The sequence below is a fragment of the Sycon ciliatum genome, chromosome 1, assembly GCF_964019385.1.
Source record: "Sycon ciliatum chromosome 1, ocSycCili1.1, whole genome shotgun sequence".
Lineage (NCBI taxonomy): Eukaryota > Metazoa > Porifera > Calcarea > Leucosolenida > Sycettidae > Sycon > Sycon ciliatum.
Genome location: NC_088643.1, coordinates 71,259,650 through 71,277,506, shown reverse-complemented (window position 1 = coordinate 71,277,506; position 17,857 = coordinate 71,259,650). Strand labels below are relative to the sequence as shown.

At 49.4% G+C, this 17,857-nt stretch overlaps 1 protein-coding gene across 1 annotated transcript; it reads right to left on the bottom strand.

Moving 5' to 3' along the window:
* Window positions 1–5,627: 5,627 nt before the first annotated feature.
* Window positions 5,628–7,460, bottom strand: LOC135806724 (E3 ubiquitin-protein ligase TRIM45-like). Its single transcript, XM_065320953.1, has one exon. It carries the CDS (start codon window positions 7,458–7,460, stop codon window positions 5,628–5,630), a length of 1,833 nt encoding a protein of 610 aa, XP_065177025.1.
* Between the last annotated feature and the right edge of the window lie 10,397 nt (window positions 7,461–17,857).

The following is a 17,857-nucleotide window of genomic DNA, read 5'->3' as shown; positions in this document are numbered from 1 at the left end:
GATTTCGCGAGCAAGAAGTTGATACTTGTATTGGCACGTTTCTCAACTTCCTTTTCAGCAACGCGTGGATCACCAGGTACAGCAATGTCAAAGATCAGGGCTTTCTTGGCAAGTCCATCAACCAGAACAATATCAGGCCGTCGGTGCTCAATGAAGCGATCGCACCGGATGGTGAAATCCCACAGAATCTTGATCTTCTGGTCCTGCGGAGAGATGTTGGCGTCTGAAGTATCTCTAGCTTCAGGCACGTTATCCTTGGGTGCAGGATGCTCTTGTACCGTTGCATTGGTCTTGGTCTTGGTATGCTCAAGCTTATTATTATTATTATTATTAGACATTGAATGGTGGACTGGTTGCCATACATGGACATGTATTGCGCAGCTCCCTGCATAGAATCTACAATCATGGCCATCAATGTACATTGTATAGCCGTGAGAGATCAAACCTCTCGGGAAAAACTAGCTCGAATGGAACCCGTCAACTGTATTACTTTGCCCTGTCTTCTCCGAGTCTCCCCTTGTGAATGTGAACTGAGATGTTGCGACCTGGGTGATGATTATAGAAGACGGTGGCTGCCCGGACCTAACGTTGCAGCTCGTCACATGATTTCCTGACAGACACTTGACTTACGACTCGTACTCACGACTGCTGTCTGGGCACACATCAGACGAATAATGCCGGACCGTCCACTCGGCTAACCTGCAAGAAATCACCACACCCTGCTCAATACACGGTGTTTCAAGGAATCCGAGGGTCGGGGGCCCTGGCCCTGAGGACCCAACGGGTGACAGCTAGACTCAGCTATGGAGAAGACCTTGTCCACACCCTCAAATAGAAGTCGAGGATCTTTAGGCCAAGGGCAGAAAGCATGTGAGGACCAACAAGCTGACGACAGTGAACACCCTTACCTACCGCTGCCTGGAGAATGCAGTACTGTCGGACAAAGTCAATACAAGCACGCATGGTACCAAGAGTACATATGGGGTTATAAACTTTTGATGGTAGATCTACCAAGAGTACATCGGGAGCTACTTGCTGGTCCATGTGGGCGAATGTGGGCTGGTCCATGTACATTCTGTATTGTCGCGCATAAACGCCAGGCTTCAATTTCCTGCATACAGAAGCCGATGTCAGGGCTAGGCTTCTATTCAAACTCGGGCTTGGTGTTTCTGCATGTACGTGTACATGTATTTCAACACAGACATTGTACTAGACAGTCACACTGCGGTATAACTATGACTTGAATGAATGCGAAGGAATTCCTCGATGATCGGAATCACCAGCACCGAAGTGACAAACCCATATCAACGCAGTGTATTCTACCCAATACAGTGTACTCACATAACGGTGGAGGGATTAGAATGTCTGGATGTCTGACGAGCAAGCACGCGCTGTTCACAGTTCCGCCATGACGTCTCACACCTACTATACGTGTATTTGAGTAATTCTATGGATGGTGACATTCAGTATTTCAGACATTTCAATGTGAGACTGACATGTACTATGTGCTAGAGTGAAACCCAGTGATCAGCGTCTCTCGGCGGGGGTAGTGCGGGCATTCAATCAACCGAACGCTGGGCGTTTCAACGGGAAAAGGTCTACTCAGGACGTGTCTTCAGCGACGTCCCATAGTGCCATACTGAACGCACCTGGACGACGTGTCAGTTAAAGTCGTGACTATACCACTGCCTACGTACAATAGAGCTAGTGCTGTAGCTGTATTGTGTGTCCGGTAGATCTGCCCATGATGCAGCTGATAGAGGCATGGACCAGTCACCCCGCATGATCAACGACTACAACGTACAAGGATTGATATGAATTCCGCATCTGAACTCCCACAGTTGTCTGATACAGTACTGTGCAGTGCAATGCGTGCACCATAATGCATACCCTTAGGCCTTACTCAGTAACTTACCAGTATACAGTCCGACATTGAGTTCAGTGCTCAGCTGCACTGGCGGCCTGGAATCCAGCGCCGGAGAATCATACTTATACCACAGTCCAACTCACACTCACTGACTGAATTATGGTGAGAAGAACGATAGACATAATGATAGTATGTGTCTGTGAAACTCTCCCACTGACAGGCACCTATGCTGGTTATGGCCCGGGAGCCTGTGCAGAGACCAGGTCCATGAGCTTCCAGCGCGAAAGGCCAACGTGTGATACTGGGGAGGCTGCTACTCACCAGGAAGCGTGCTGCGGACGGGGTGTGACGCTTTATCGCAGCACTTTATCACCTTTTACAGATTGAAGTTTGAACATGAAATGCTGAGCATCTGATGGGAAGTGCTGCCCAGTATCCGCGCCACCCACTGTGCACTGACTGAGCACGGGAGAGATCAACAATCTTCAGCACCTGCCATGTTGAAGCCACTGGCAGTACGACTGGTCACCGAGACTGAAACCTGGCAAAGGTCCAGCATGTAGGAAGATACCCCCCCCCCCCCCCCCTGTATCGCACACCCCATCGGGAGAGAGACGTACAATGCCTGTACTACATCATTCATGTCAGCACCAGCAGGCAGCATTGCTCTGGCATGCAATACTCTGTGTGCCCTGGTCCATGGACCATGTATCGCCCTATCTAACTGCCATCCACAGACAGATTCGCATAATGCTTCAACAAGGGCTATAATGCTCTTGGTTTGGGTCAGAAAGGAAGAAAGGCTGCACATATTCAATGTATGTATGTATTGTATTGTAAACCGCGGGTTAATAGCCAAGTATGAGCGGAAAGAAACAGGCGTAGCATTTGTCGACATGTCCAAAGCGTTCGACTCTGTCAAGGAGAAGTTGCTGCTGGAAGAGCTCTCGAACATGGGTGTGACAGGCACTGCGAATTCCTGGCTTGCTGGTTACCTCAGCGACTGGTACCAGCGTGTAGTTGTCGGCGGAAGTATGTCAAGGTACACACCGTGCAGTCGAGGCGTGCCACAGGACTCCGTTCTCGGCCCACTGCTAGCTCTTTACCCTGTGTATTCGCGACATCCACAATTGCATTCCACGTCCCGTCGTTCATCAAGAGTTTGCGGACGATATCGTTCTCGAGGCCTCTAGGAGTCGAGCAGTGGTGAGCACCTCCCTAAGCACCGCCGTCACCAATCTGGCAACTTGGCTTGAGGACCGTGGCCTTAAGCTGAACCAGACAAAGACTCAGGTCTTGCATAGAACACCTCGTGGTGGGCAGCAGAGTGCAGAACCGCTCCAGATCCGTTGCGACGGGAAACTGCTAACAATTGTGCCACAGGCTCGCTACCTTGGAGTTATTGTTGATAATGAGCTCTCCTGGGATGGCCACCTCACCATTCGCCAAGTTCGACGCTCCATTGGTGCGCTATGGCGCTCACGTCAAAGCTTGACAGTCTCATCAAATTATTTTATCATGCAATGATCATGTCCAGACTAACATACGCGAATCAGAATGGCCGAACCAAGGACCATGACCCGTGCCACAATCTAGAGTTCATCCGTAGAAGTCGGTAGCCATCAGCCAGTGTTGGTGCGTGAGGTGCTTATGTACATCTTTTTTGAAGGTGTGGAGCCGCTTCAAGCTGAGTGGAGCTCTTACAATTTTGCTTGGCAAACTGTTCCATGCTGAGCAGAAAACGGGATGGAGCGAGAAGCATAGGCTGGTGCTCTCCTGTCCAGGACTTGCTGCAGCTGCAAATGGTGCTGCTGGCCAGGAGGGGGTTGACTCTGGGTGCGCCGAGCTTCTACATGGTTGGCTGGAGGGGGGATCGTCGCGGTGAGCTGGGGTGGTCATGGGATGCACTGGAGCTTATACAGGTACTAGGTATACCAGCCCAGATACAATCCGGCGGTGGCACAGGTTTTGGAGAGGGGCATCAGGGCCAATAATGGCCATTGCACGTTTCTGCACACGGTCGAGTCAGGCCAGGTGGCTGGATAATAATAATATCTTTATTAGGATGACCCAGAGGCTTGTCGCCTATCAAGGGGTTCACCGCTTTGAAGGATGTACATGTACACGTATGAGCTAAAGTGAAAGTAGTGAAAAGTTGTGCAGCGTGAATGCGTTGGGGAGCACACGGGGGGGGGGGGGTTATGTACATGGCGTAGGCATACCGGAGAGCGAAGCACTATGTGGATGCAGCTCCCATCCACACAAGGGGAGCATACTCAAGGACACTGAGGTCGGACAAATTCCTTGTACGCGCAAAGCCGGCCATGGTAATCTAACACACGGCAAGCCCGACGGAGAACACCCAGTGCAGTCTCTGGCAGCCAAGGCAAGTGTCGCAATCGAGTGCAGGTGATCCCGGAATGACAGCCTGGCGTCAAATGTCACTCCAAGAAACTTGATGGTGTTGGCTTCCGGAACCGCGATGCCTCCAAACTTGATGTCAGGGACAGCAGGGTGTGTGGCTTTCGTAGTCATCAGCAGCTGTTGCGATTTAGAGGGCTCAACTCTGCATGCATCTCTTTCTGCTTGTAGCTGCACTAACGTGTCTTTCAGCCTGGTCCAAATTTATCAAAGGATCGGCGTCTACTTCAGTATCGCTACTAGCCTAGTGACGCTATCTTCAGAGCCTGAGGCACAACGAGAAACTTCAGTTTTCGATATTCACTTCGCCTCCATGACTCTATGTTTTCGACAAAACCGCTGAGTTTCCTCCTTGCAGATCCTTGTTGCGAATTTTTGCAACAGCTTTGGTTAGGCGCACATCATACATGTAGATAGTCAATTGACCTGACTACATACATGTAGTCATTGCTACATCAAGTGCTAAACAGTGTGGCTGTCTACACAAAGGGAGGGTTCCACGATCCAGTAACCTTTTAACACGAGGAGGGTTGCACCTACCTCATGAGTGCAGCCGATTGTTGCCAAAAATCTGGGATGTCCCGATATTATCCACTACGAAAGTTCAAATGCTGCTCAAATCTCACAAAATGCTCGTTTTTTTCCTTTCTAATGCTCCACTGGTCTGATGCTCGGATAGTCCCATAATGCCGAATATAATGTCGGCATTATCCGCTGGACCCTAGCATTGGGTCGTTTAGGCAAGCCACTGAGCCACAAAAATAGAGAAACGTTGACTGTAGTTCGAAAAAAACCCCAAAAGGTACTTGAAGGAAAGCTCCCCTGCAGCCACTTCAAAATATGGAGAGAAAAAACCTACACAATCACCAAAGCAAGTGGTCTCTTTGCTGCAAATCAGTCTATGATTATGTCAAACAAATGTTCGGCCAAGAGCCATCATTGAAAAAAACGTTACAGATAATGCACTTGGTGTGCTGGTTGACCTCCAGAAAATCATTGCTACTGCGACAGAGCGTATAACCACTGTCGTACTGCGTCGTACCTTACTGATGTAATTATAGCTACATTCATTCCACTCTGCACCTGGAGCTCTTAGTAACGACACGGAATTTGTCCACAGTTTGGTTGTGTGACTCTAGCCACATACACGAATGCACCTAATCCAATGGTCGTCAAAGAAAAACATCTGGAAATGGAGGATTTAATGCATGTAAGAAGGAAGTCATCGGACGGCAAGCAAAGCAGAGAATATGGATTTCACGCGTCGGCTGTCCAGTTCAGCAGCGTCGTCAAGTGTTCAAAAGTAAATACACGTACATTGTCCATAATTATGTACATTTCATAGGATAGTAATTTGATCGCCGGCGCAATACGTGCAGAAGTAAAGATATATCTCGCCTGTTACATCCGTCTTCGTATCTACTGCTCCTGTACGGTCATGACGAGCGACCAGCGTTTGATTATCACAATCCAGCGACATGTGGATCACGTCACCAGAACGCCAAGGCTGACCCAAAGAGCCGCTCTTAGTTCCAGAGCGTTCCCATGCATATCTACGATACCAGCCTTTAAGATCTGGCTCCTTCTCATTGCACATGCCTAGCAAGTAGTTACTGGATGCAGGCCCAACAATATCAAGGCGGATAGATATGTCGTACTTGCCCGTGCTCCACCGTCCTAAGCCATACACTGATGCGTTGCGTTGCATTCCAGGATTTTTCACGGTTCTGCCATTGTTAGATAGAGCCAGCCCGGTATTACATGCGTCAGTGTCAAACCGCAATACATCAGCGACAGTCACAACTGCAGGACTTCCCCGGATGTGGCCAGCGTCGGTTGTGACAGACACTTTGACTTGTCCCTTCTTTCCGGCTGTCTTGAATACAGCGGCTACTGGGCTGGAGGAGGTTTCCGCGTCTGTTACCTTGATTACCGGACAGATTGTGACGTCATTCTCCCTTGTCATCACTTCCACTTTCACACTGTTCAGACGTTTGTCTGTTGCAGTCAGTGTGTCACCACGTCCGTTCCTCAGGTCAATGGAGATACGGAGATCTTGTCCTTCGTCAACGTCAGCTGGAATGGTCACGGCACTCTTGTCAGAGGACACTGCAACGCTGACAGAACCGGCCTTGGAGATAGCTGTGTTGGACTCCTCGTTGTCATCAGTCATGAATTGTAGAGTAACTGGCTGGAATGGCTTCACTTCCGCTTCAGCTGCATCCATGACGTCATGTGTTGCATCTTCCAGCCAGTCACACATCTTCAAGAAGTTCCTGTCAGACTGGCCATACTCGGTTAGATGTTTGACTCGCTGCCCAGTTGATAAGCTGGATAGGATGCGTTCCTTTCGCTCTTGCAACTGTACGCACTGCGGTAATTGCAGTTGGTCAAGCTCATCCAGCAATTGCCGCTGTCGCTTATCAATGACTTTCTTCAACTGAGTGAAGAAGTCATTGACTTGCGAGGATAAAGCTTCAGATTGGTCATGCAGCTGCGAGAGTGCCTTGTCTGTTGCAACCAATGCATCCTCCAGTTGACTTTCTTCACCAGAGAAAGAAAGAGAAATCTTTGCAATGAGAGAGTCTCTGATTGTGGAAACAGCTTGCTCAACAGGTAGCAAATCCTGCCGATGCTGGTCATGGCGACTAGATGCAAGGCATTTGTCACAGAGGATCTTTCGACAAACCATGCAGAAGTGTGATTGCTCAGAAGATGGATGCAGTGGACACTTTGCGCTAGTGAGCCTTAGTGCGTCAGGAGTAGATGAAACAGCCTCGCTGAATGACACAACATTGTGTTTGTACGATTTCCGTGAGGTTGGATGCATCTTGGCATGGCCAGTACAGAGATTGTCACCACAGTCCATGCAAACAGCAACTGCTGCAGCATCCTCAGCACACTCATCACACAGTTTCTCAGTTTGCACTGTGGCAGTAGCCTCACCTGCATCGCTGGACAACACATCACTGTCTGGCAGGTACTGCAGCAAAGGAACACCAGCCACCGGTGGTGGTGGAGTGATCGCGCCACAGTCAGGACAACCTACTGAACTATCATCGTCGGTATGCTTCTCCAAACATTCCAAACAAATCGAGTGAAGGCATTTCAACAGTTTTCCTCGCGTACCGCTACATGTACTTCTACAACAGACACAGTCGGACCTGGGCATGGCAAACTTTACAGCGGATTCAACGAACACTGTTTTGTACTTCTATTTACCATTAGTATTCCCGTGAACACGAAATACCAGACCGGGAAACAGCGCTCGTTTACAATTACATACTTGTTATGTTAGGTGTTGTCTTTGCCTGTAGTTTGCCAGCGCAGTAACGGTGATTCACAATGGTCTACACTAGTACTAGTAGTAGTACAGTCATGATTGTGTAGTACTAATAATCATGATAATAATGACTAATGATTTATATGTGCGCGATGCTACATGTATGAATGATAGCGCGCGATATTAGGGCGCGTTCGTTTTATAAAGAGATTCTAGTATTAGAACGGTTTCTATCATTAATTTTTAGAGTTTTTCAGTGGAATTGTCATGGCGATGATGACGTCCGATCAGATCGACCATGCATCTCCAAGTGCTACGTGACGTTGCTATTCCAAACTCTTCGAAACTAATCCACCTTCCCATCGGATGAGTTTCGAGGAGTTTCGAGGAGCTTCGTTTTTCTGAAGAGGCCAATAAGGCCACCTCTTCAGAAAAACGAAACTCCTTAGAAAGTCAAAGAGTGACAATTCGAACGCGCCCTAAGTATCTCAGACTCTTGCGAGTCTTGGCTTGTCAAACTCAAACTCAAAGCCTAAAAATGCCACTGTGACTGTACCATGGCATGTGTACTGGGTCTGGGTGCCAATGTTGCTCTGTTTCCATGCCAATACAAAATGGCAACCCCTGGCCATACCAGTTCTAGTTAGTGATCGTCTCGGAAAAATTCGGGAAAGAAGAATGAAGTTTGCTTGCGCTGCGAGCCATTTTCTGTGGCGCTGTCGTCCATTTCGCCGAGCCTAATTTTAGGCTAGCTTTAAGAGCGATAGTGGGCGGGGCATCTACAACGGAATCGGAGCTGATATATGTTATATTCTTTTATTCCACGATGGCGCGACGCCAATAAGGACAATTGATAAGTGTGATAGAACTGGTACTAGCCGCAAACAGCTAGATGGAAATTAAACGGGGAGGCAAGAAGCAATGAATCATGAAAAACAAGCGGGGGCGTTAGCACGGCCGGTACGGGTGATCGAGATAGTTAAGTACACGCTCGAGATATCAGAAACCAGGGGGATGCGCGGAGCAGGAACAGGTACTGCTCAAAAGAAGACTGGATGCATTATAGGCCTTGACAGATTATGCTAGCATAATTTTTCGCATAATTCCTACAAAAATCGAATAGTCGCATAATTCGAGGCAAATTGCATACGAATCGCATAAAATCGGGAATAATCCGCCTGTTCGCATCAAATTCCATACAGTTGTACATGTTCTACAAGTACAAGTACAAGTAGATGCACCAGGAAGTTGAAGGTTTACGACTCGCTTGATAACATGTCCAGTCCACTACAATCAGTGACGGTCGTAGCTATGTCGGACGGTGCGTTGACCCCGTTAAACGTTTGCTACTACAGTACAACGCCCTCTACAAAAATTTTCCCCTGTTATTTTGCACAGAACCATTATACATTAGCTGCATATGTGAGCATAATGCGGCATAATATGATAACTTTTAGCATAAAAATGGCATAATTCTGCAATTTTTTCAGCAATGCGAAAAGCATACATGTAATTTCACGAACATATTAGCATAATCTGTCAAGGCCTAATGCATTATTTCGGAAAGAATTTGTAGAAATTGTTCTGATGTTAGTTCTGATAAGTATGAGTCGTCCATTGCTAGTCATTTGTTTGAGCATCCTGATTGTCGTGCTGTGTATTCAGATGATTGTTTTTCGATTGTGTCACGTGTACGCAGTGCTAGATTGCTGAATGTTTTGGAAGCTGTATACATCCACACAAGGAAACCCAACCTTTGCAAGCAGAAACAAAATCAAATTCACACTTAGGCTGTTAGGTAGGTCGTCAAAACCTCGTTAGTTACATGTATGTCCAGTGGTTGTCTCTTGTTGTCGCACTACATGTCACGCTTATTGAGTTTTCTCGCATTTGCACCTTTGTGTCATTATTGCAATTTTCGCTGTTTACTTTAGGTATCTTCTTTCTTTCTTTTTTTGCGCTGTTTTACCACCTTCTTACTGTATTTAATCCACTGTTCCTGTTCCTTTTCCCTTGCCTGTATTTCACCTGATGAGAAGGCTTGAAAGTATACTTGTGAAGACAAAAACTTTCAAGATGTTTGTAATGAGCAATAATCAAGCCACATATCTGCAACGTCACGAGGGTGCTGGCAAAAGTCCTGCCGCCGTGCAGCCCAATACGTGGTTTTTTAACGTGATTTTTTGGACTTTTTTGGACTTGGGGCAAAATTCTGCACACTTTCGCGTGTTTCCATAATACGACAAGTTGCGCACGGTCTGCTCACATTCAAATACAGTGCTGCCAACAAATGACAGCATGCAACAAAAAAATCTTTCCTTGCAAGGGCACATTTTCGGCCATAACTCTTGGACGGCTGGTCAGATAGGGACACAGTTTTCAGAGAATTTGCAGCTACTCATGCTCTTTCAACTGACGTAGCACTCAATATGAATTTACAAATTCGATTTTTCAGCGATTTTTTGGGTAGTCTGCCATGCCACCTTAATCTTCAGTTTTTGTAGGTTTCCGCCAGCTGTTGACAAAGGAAAATCGTATAGATGAAAGAATACGTGAGGCAAAACCGTACACACTTCTCAAATGCGTAGATTTTAGTAGTACACCGTACATTTTGTGCGAGTTCATTATCTGCACCGTACTATAATGCATACAGGGAGTTGTACGCACCAGTTTAGAGTATATTCCAAGGCCCTCGACGCGTCATCAAGAGTAGTAAAATTACAATTGAGCGGGCTTTAAACTCTGATAAGGACCTTGGCGGGAATGTCGCTGATTGGTCGTTTCCTGGACAACGACACAGACCTCGTTCTAAAACGTTTTCAAATTTTGTCCAAACAAAAGTAAAAATAAAAATAGCAAGCTAGAGAAGGCTATTCTCCTGAGATTCACCAGAAAACATTTTCAAATGTCATCTCTGCCTTGCCGATAAACTCATAAATGCAGTCAAAATTTTCCCAAAAAAGTCGTACCGCCCCAGCCACCTTTTAAAAGTACATGTATGCACAAGACTACATGAAAAGGTTTTCATCAGGGAGTCGTAAATACGGTATTTTACGACTCCCTGCTATTAATAATTACATGTATATATATGGAGGCATGCTGGGAGAGTGTCGAGAGTCGAGACCAGGGAGTCGTAAAATCCGTATTTTGACTGCTACATGTGCTACATGTAGTACCAAGAGTTTATGTACTCTTGCCTAGTCTTGGTAGTACCGGTACTCTCCCTGGTCGAGACCAGGGAGTCGTAAATACATGTACCGGCATTTTAAGACTCCCTGGTCGAGACATACGACGCATGCACTGCTGTACACAATACTTGCCAATCCAGGATCAAAATGTGCACAATTAATCCAGCACATTGAGTCTGATCCTCTACGTTGTTGTACATCGTACTGCACTTGACAGCCTTGATCTAATTCCCGCCCCCTGCCGAAAACCCAGCTGGGAAGCGACATGGCGTGGGGGCGGATCAACGGTACTTTACGGTAATTACATGTATATATATGGAGGCATGCTGGGAGAGTGTCGAGAGTCGAGACCAGGGAGTCGTAAAATCCGTATTTTGACTGCTACATGTGCTACATGTAGTACCAAGAGTTTATGTACTCTTGCCTAGTCTTGGTAGTACCGGTGTAGGGTCCTAGCCCTAGCACAACTCTTAAAACGCACACAAATGGCGTAAATCGATAGAGTTGTATTATTACTGTAATATTGACAAAGCAATGAAAGAGAGATAGAAAGGCAACTGCCTTCGATGAAACCAAACTAACTACTGGCCTAAAGCTCTAGGTTGAGAATGTCTTGGCCAGTAAGGAAAAGGGTGTACATGTGTAGTAATGACATAGTACAGTGACAGTGTGTATATGTCCTATATACAGATACGCTACGGTATAAATGCCTGGCGAAATACTAGGATGCATGATGGGATATATGCGTACAATCTGGAATCTGAACCGGAAGTAGCGTACACATTATAATTCCGGGAAATGGCCATAAAAATCAAAGTCACCGCTTATGGAAAACCCAGGAGTGAAAACGGAAAAGTTACAGGTATGGGAACTGCTAAAGTCACCACATTACCCCCCTCCTAGAGCACGACTCCATAGTAAAAAAAAGGAAGAAGAAAAAAAATGTGGGTCGTGAGCGACCAGGAATGAGACTGTAGCAGGGACTGCAACACTACTCCAAGACATGTGCCGGCTTGAGGCGGTCAATGGAGACGGTTACCGGCCGACCCTTTACATCCAGCACAAAATATTTGGCAGATCGACGGAGCACAGCAAATGGACCATCGTACGGAGCCTGCAGAGGCCGCCGGACAGCGTCGTTGCGTAGGTATACCCGCTCGGCTGATGCTAAAGCGACTGGTAAATACCCACGTGCGTCGACGTCACGGGTCGGAATCGGCGTGACACTCTGCATCGCATCCTGCAGTCGGCGGAAGTAGTCCGCACCAGTGGATGGGATGTCGGACACCGGGGCGGAGGCACCGAGCAGTTGGCCTGGGAGGGGCAAGGAGGAGCCGTAGACCATCTCGGCCGAACTCAACTGGGTGTCTACCCGGATGGCAGACCGAATGCCGAGCAGAATGACCGGCAGATGGTCGACCCAGAAAGCCGGATCGGGTAGAGCGCGGAGCGAGGCCTTGAGCTGGCGATGAAACCGTTCCACCATACCATTGGCCTGAGGGTGGTAGGCCGTGGTATGGAGGTGTTGGCAACCCAAGGCCTGCGAGAGGTGGCGGAACAGGATCGACTCGAACTGCGCACCTCGATCAGACGTGATGGTAGAGGGGATGCCAAAGCGAGCAATCCATACCGACAACAGGGCCTTGCATACTGATACGGCGGTAATGTCAGCGAGAGGCAGCACTTCAACCCAGCGGGTGCAACGATCAATGCAGGTGAACAGATATGTTGCCGATTGACACGTGGGCAGGGGACCGACCAAATCAACGTGGATGTGGGCGAATCGATCACCCATAGGGATTGGACATACCGGAGCTTTGGTGTGGCGGTGGATCTTAGCACGCTGACAGTCAGAGCAGGCACGGGTCCAGTTGGCGACGTCTGCATTCATGCCAGGCCATACGAAGCGATCCGCGACTAACTTGCGCGAAGCTTTTATTCCCGGATGAGCAAGCTGATGCAATGACTCAAAGGCGCACTGTCGGAAACCGGGCGGCAGGAACGGCCGGGGTTTGCCAGTGGACATGTCGCAAACTACTGGGAGGGTGGCGGAGGGAAGAGTCACCTCCCGGAACTGAAGACTGCAGTCAGGTTGGCCGCGCAGTTGGAAGAGTTCGGCATCCACGGCTTGTGCAGAAGCCAGCGCTGAGAAATCAACTGTCGGCGGTGCGGTAACTGCATGGACGCGCGATAAAGCGTCGGCAACAGGATTGCTGGGACCGGACACATAGCGGACGTCAGTAGTGAACTCTGAAATGTATCCCAGCTGACGAGCCTCCCGCGGGGAATGCTTGGAGGACGGAGAACGAATGGCATGGGTCAGTGATCGGTGATCGGTGAGTACATGGAAGGGACGGCCTTCCAGGTAGTGCTGGAAGTGCCTAATTGCCAAGTAGACAGCCAGCAGTTCACGGCCAAACGTTGCGTAGCGACACTCAGGAGCGGTGAGTTTCTTACTGAAGAAAGCGAGCGGCTGCCATTCCTCATTCACGAACTGCTGCAAGACGGCACCCACACAAGTGTCCGAGGCATCGCACATCAAATTTAGTGGTGCGGACGGAATGGGATGCGTGAGCATCACAGCTGATGCGATTGCCGACTTAGCAGCGGCGAAGGCAGACTCGGTAGCGTCAGTCCAGGGGAAAGCAGAGGAATACTTAGGTTTACCTGCTAGCATGTCGGTGAGTGGACGAACCAGCTGCGCTGCTTGGGGAATAAACCGCCGGTAGTAGTTTACCATGCCAAGGAAACGCCGGAGTTGCCTCAAACTTGTGGGCCGGGAGAACTCGTTAATGGCCGTGACACGATTAGGGGTTGGCTGGATGCCATCAGCGGAAACAACATGGCTAAGGAACTCCAGTGAGTCGGCAGCAAACACGCACTTGCTGGGGTTGATGACGAGACCGTGATCATGCAACCGTTGTAGGACTTGTCGAACATGCTGCCGGTGTGTTTCCAGATCCGGACTGGCGATGAGCACGTCATCGATATACACATAGCAAAATGGTAAATCGCGCAGGATTTGGTCGATGAACCGCTGGAAGGACTGGGCCGCGTTGCGGAGGCCGAACGGCATGCGGGTGAACTCAAATAGCCCAAACGGGGTGATGATTGCTGTCTTAGGAATATCCTCCTCGGCAACCGGGATCTGATGATACGCACGGATAAGGTCCAGTTTCGTGAAGTAGCGAGCCCCATTCAGATCTGCTGTGAAATCCTGAATATGGGGAATCGGGTATCTATCTGGGACCGTCTTCTGATTCAGTGCACGGTAATCGCCACATGGACGCCAGTCGCCATTAGGTTTAGGTACCATGTGCAGCGGACTGGCCCATGTGGACTGGGATGGCCGAACGATGCCCAAATTCATCATGTGCTGGAACTCACGCTTGGCGACATCAAGACGGTCCGGTGCGAGTCGGCGGGCTTTCGCAAATACTGGAGGTCCACTTGTCTCAATGTGGTGGCTGACGGTGTGCTTGACTGGCTGGTCATACCTGGGGGGCTGGGCGACCTCAGGGATATCCTCCAGTAATGAGGTGAACGCGGATGGTGCAGCAGGGGGTATAGTACTGATCGGTGGCTCAGGTGTGGCCACGCTGATCGAACCCAGAGCGTGCAAACTGGTCACTTCATCCCGCAACTCCTGGTGGGCGATGCTCACTTGCAGGTGAAAATGTCCAAGAAAGTCTGCTCCCAGAATGGGTTGCGTTACGTCCGCCACAATGAATACCCATGTAAAATGCCGCCGGAGGCCAAAGTCCAAGGTCAGGGAACGTTGGCCATATGTCCGGATAGTGGTGCCATTGGCTGCATGGAGGGGAGTAAACTGTGCTGACTGACGTATGTCCGCCCTGGTTGGCGGAACAACACTCACAGCAGCTCCTGTATCCACTAGGTATAGAGCACCAGCAATCCGATCTCGGACATGTAGGCGGCTAGAGGTATTCGTACCAGACACTTGCGCCACTAATGTCTGGCTTGCGCGTTTCCCGGCCAATAGCTACAGGTATGGTCGCACTTCAGAGCCTTATCGCCAAACTTAGCATGGTAGCGGCAGAGGTGTGACTTGCGACTATCAGCACGTGCAGTTGAGGCCTGGCGTGAGCGCGCTGTGTACCGCTCAGGCGAGCTGGGTCGGGAGCGCGCACGGGGCGCAGACAACTTGTCCACTGCAGCGGTCAGTGCGGCAACCTGCAGCTGGAGGGCGTCTAACCGGTCCATGTGTTCCTCAGCCACTACTACTGCGGCCACGGGCGGAGGAGCAGAGGAAACTTCCATCACTCTATCTGCCATGGAGGCCAGGCTGGCGAGGTCCATCGTGCTGCTGGCGGAGGCCAACACCATCCTTACTGAGGCAGGTAGACGCTGCAGGAACAGTTCCCGCAGGAAACTATTGTCCAGCGAAGCACCTCCCAAGAGCTGCTGGAGTTTTCGAAGGAACTGGGATGGCTTGCGATCTCCCAGTTCCTCGTCAGACAGGAGCTTGCGTAGCCTTGCTTGCTCGGATATCTCGGTCCTTTTGATCAGCTGATCCTTTATCGTTGTGTACGGATTCAAGGCAGGAGGACGCAACACGAGATCTCTGATTTCCTGCACAAACTCAGGGGCCAAGGCGCTGACAACGTGGTCGAATTTAGTCCGCTCGGTCCGGATCTGCCGCGTATTGAACATCGCCTCAGCTTGGGCAAACCAAATGTGCGGGTCGTGGGGCCAGAACGGTGGCAGCTTGATGGCAACGGCATGAACGGCTGCTGGTTGCACTTGGTCTGTGTTCTGGCCAGGGCGCGGGCGCTGCTGTGCCGACAGAGACATCGAAAGTGCGTTAGCTCGGCCAAGGCCCGCACCTGTACCGCGTTGTGGGGTGACAGGATTCGACATGTTCAGATGGTGCTGTGATATAGACGATGACAGACTCGATCCAGAACTACGAACGCGATCCGCGCACAAACGCAACACTGCAAAAAAAATAGAACGGGGTCACCAATGTAGGGTCCTAGCCCTAGCACAACTCTTAAAACGCACACAAATGGCGTAAATCGATAGAGTTGTATTATTACTGTAATATTGACAAAGCAATGAAAGAGAGATAGAAAGGCAACTGCCTTCGATGAAACCAAACTAACTACTGGCCTAAAGCTCTAGGTTGAGAATGTCTTGGCCAGTAAGGAAAAGGGTGTACATGTGTAGTAATGACATAGTACAGTGACAGTGTGTATATGTCCTATATACAGATACGCTACGGTATAAATGCCTGGCGAAATACTAGGATGCATGATGGGATATATGCGTACAATCTGGAATCTGAACCGGAAGTAGCGTACACATTATAATTCCGGGAAATGGCCATAAAAATCAAAGTCACCGCTTATGGAAAACCCAGGAGTGAAAACGGAAAAGTTACAGGTATGGGAACTGCTAAAGTCACCACACCGGTACTCTCCCTGGTCGAGACCAGGGAGTCGTAAATACATGTACCGGCATTTTAAGACTCCCTGGTCGAGACATACATGTAGCAGAGGTCGGCGGCACACAGCGACTCCATGGATCCAGTACAGACGGTCCTTGTAGCTTTATAATTATAGCCGGGCAGCTTTATTGCTCTCTCACCCCTTTCTACCTCGATGTTATGCGTGAACTGAGTAGGCGCGGATACCGAGCTCGAGACTCCGAGACCATTGGTCGGCATGACTCTGCAAAGCCTGCATGCAGCACCCCATTGCCACCGCTGCCTTGCCTTGCCTTGCATCCCGAAATAGGCTGTTGTTTTAGTCATTTCCTAAACACTTGAGCAGCACATAACCATCGGGTATTACCTGAGAAAGAAAGAAGAGTAAGACGAGACTCGGAGAGAGAGAGAGAGAGAGAGAGAGAGAGAGAGAGAGAGAGAGAGAGAGAGAGAGAGAGAGAGAGAGAGAGAGAGAGAGAGAGAGAGAGAGAGAGAGAGAGAGAGAGAGAGAGAGAGAGAGAGAGAGAGAGAGAGAGAGAGAGAGAGAGGAGGGAGGGAGGGAGAGAGAGGGGAGGGAGGGAGGGAGGGAGGGAGGAGAGAGAGAGAGAGAGAGAGGAGAGAGAGAGAGAGAGAGAGAGAGAGAGAGAGAGAGAGAGAGAGAGAGGAAGATTATACATTGAATATCAACAGACCACCTACTCCCCCATCAATTTCTATTCAAGGGACCGCAAGTGGCTGGAGACCAGTCTGCCCATACTATCGGACACTCTCGGTACCTGGTCCTTAAATGTCAACCAATCGAAGACTGAGTGGATACATCTGACAGCGGGCTCACACGATTGGAAGACCTCGAAGCACCTTGGATCATTGATTGCGGAGGAGGAAGACTGTGGCAGATGAATGAGTCAGGCGTCAACATCCTTCGGACGGATGTATACGGTGTGGCTGAGGAGGGAGGAGATCACAGAGACGAGAAGGTTACGTCTGTACAATGCCATTGTCCTCCCGAGTCTCCTATACAACTGTGAGGCATGGGGATTGACGGCAGGAAACCTCTCCAAGATTGACGTACTCCACAGAAAGCAACTTACTTCGATGTATCCTGTTTGCTTCAAGACAAAGTCAGCAATAAACACCTGTAGTGTACGAACGTTGTGAAACCTGCCCAATATCCACCCTGATTAAACAGCGAAGGAGGAGAATGACAGAACACGTCCTGAGAATGTCCCCCGACACGCCCGCCAGCAAAGCCATGGACATCTACTTGACCCAAGACTCCCGAGGCCGGCCAGGGCGCCCAAGAAAGACGTTGGCAGCCAGGCGCGTACGCAGGGGGGGGGTTTCCCGTTGCCCGGAACCCCCCCCCCCCCACCCCCAAATGTTCCAAACGAGCAGCGTTTTTGGGCATATTTTGGTAGGGCGCACGATCGATCTGGCAAGAATGCAAAACTAACTTCAACAGATCGTAACTCAGTCAAATCTGACTCAAATCCAACGATCCAAATATCCAGGTCGAATAGAAAACTCTCCGCGGTCGGTTGAAACAATTTGCGACGCGCTGCGAGCAATGTCTCTTGAGATAAATCGTTCGTAAGTTGAGCCGCGATCTCGCAATTTCAAAAGCGCAGTGCGACTCCAGTATCGAGAAT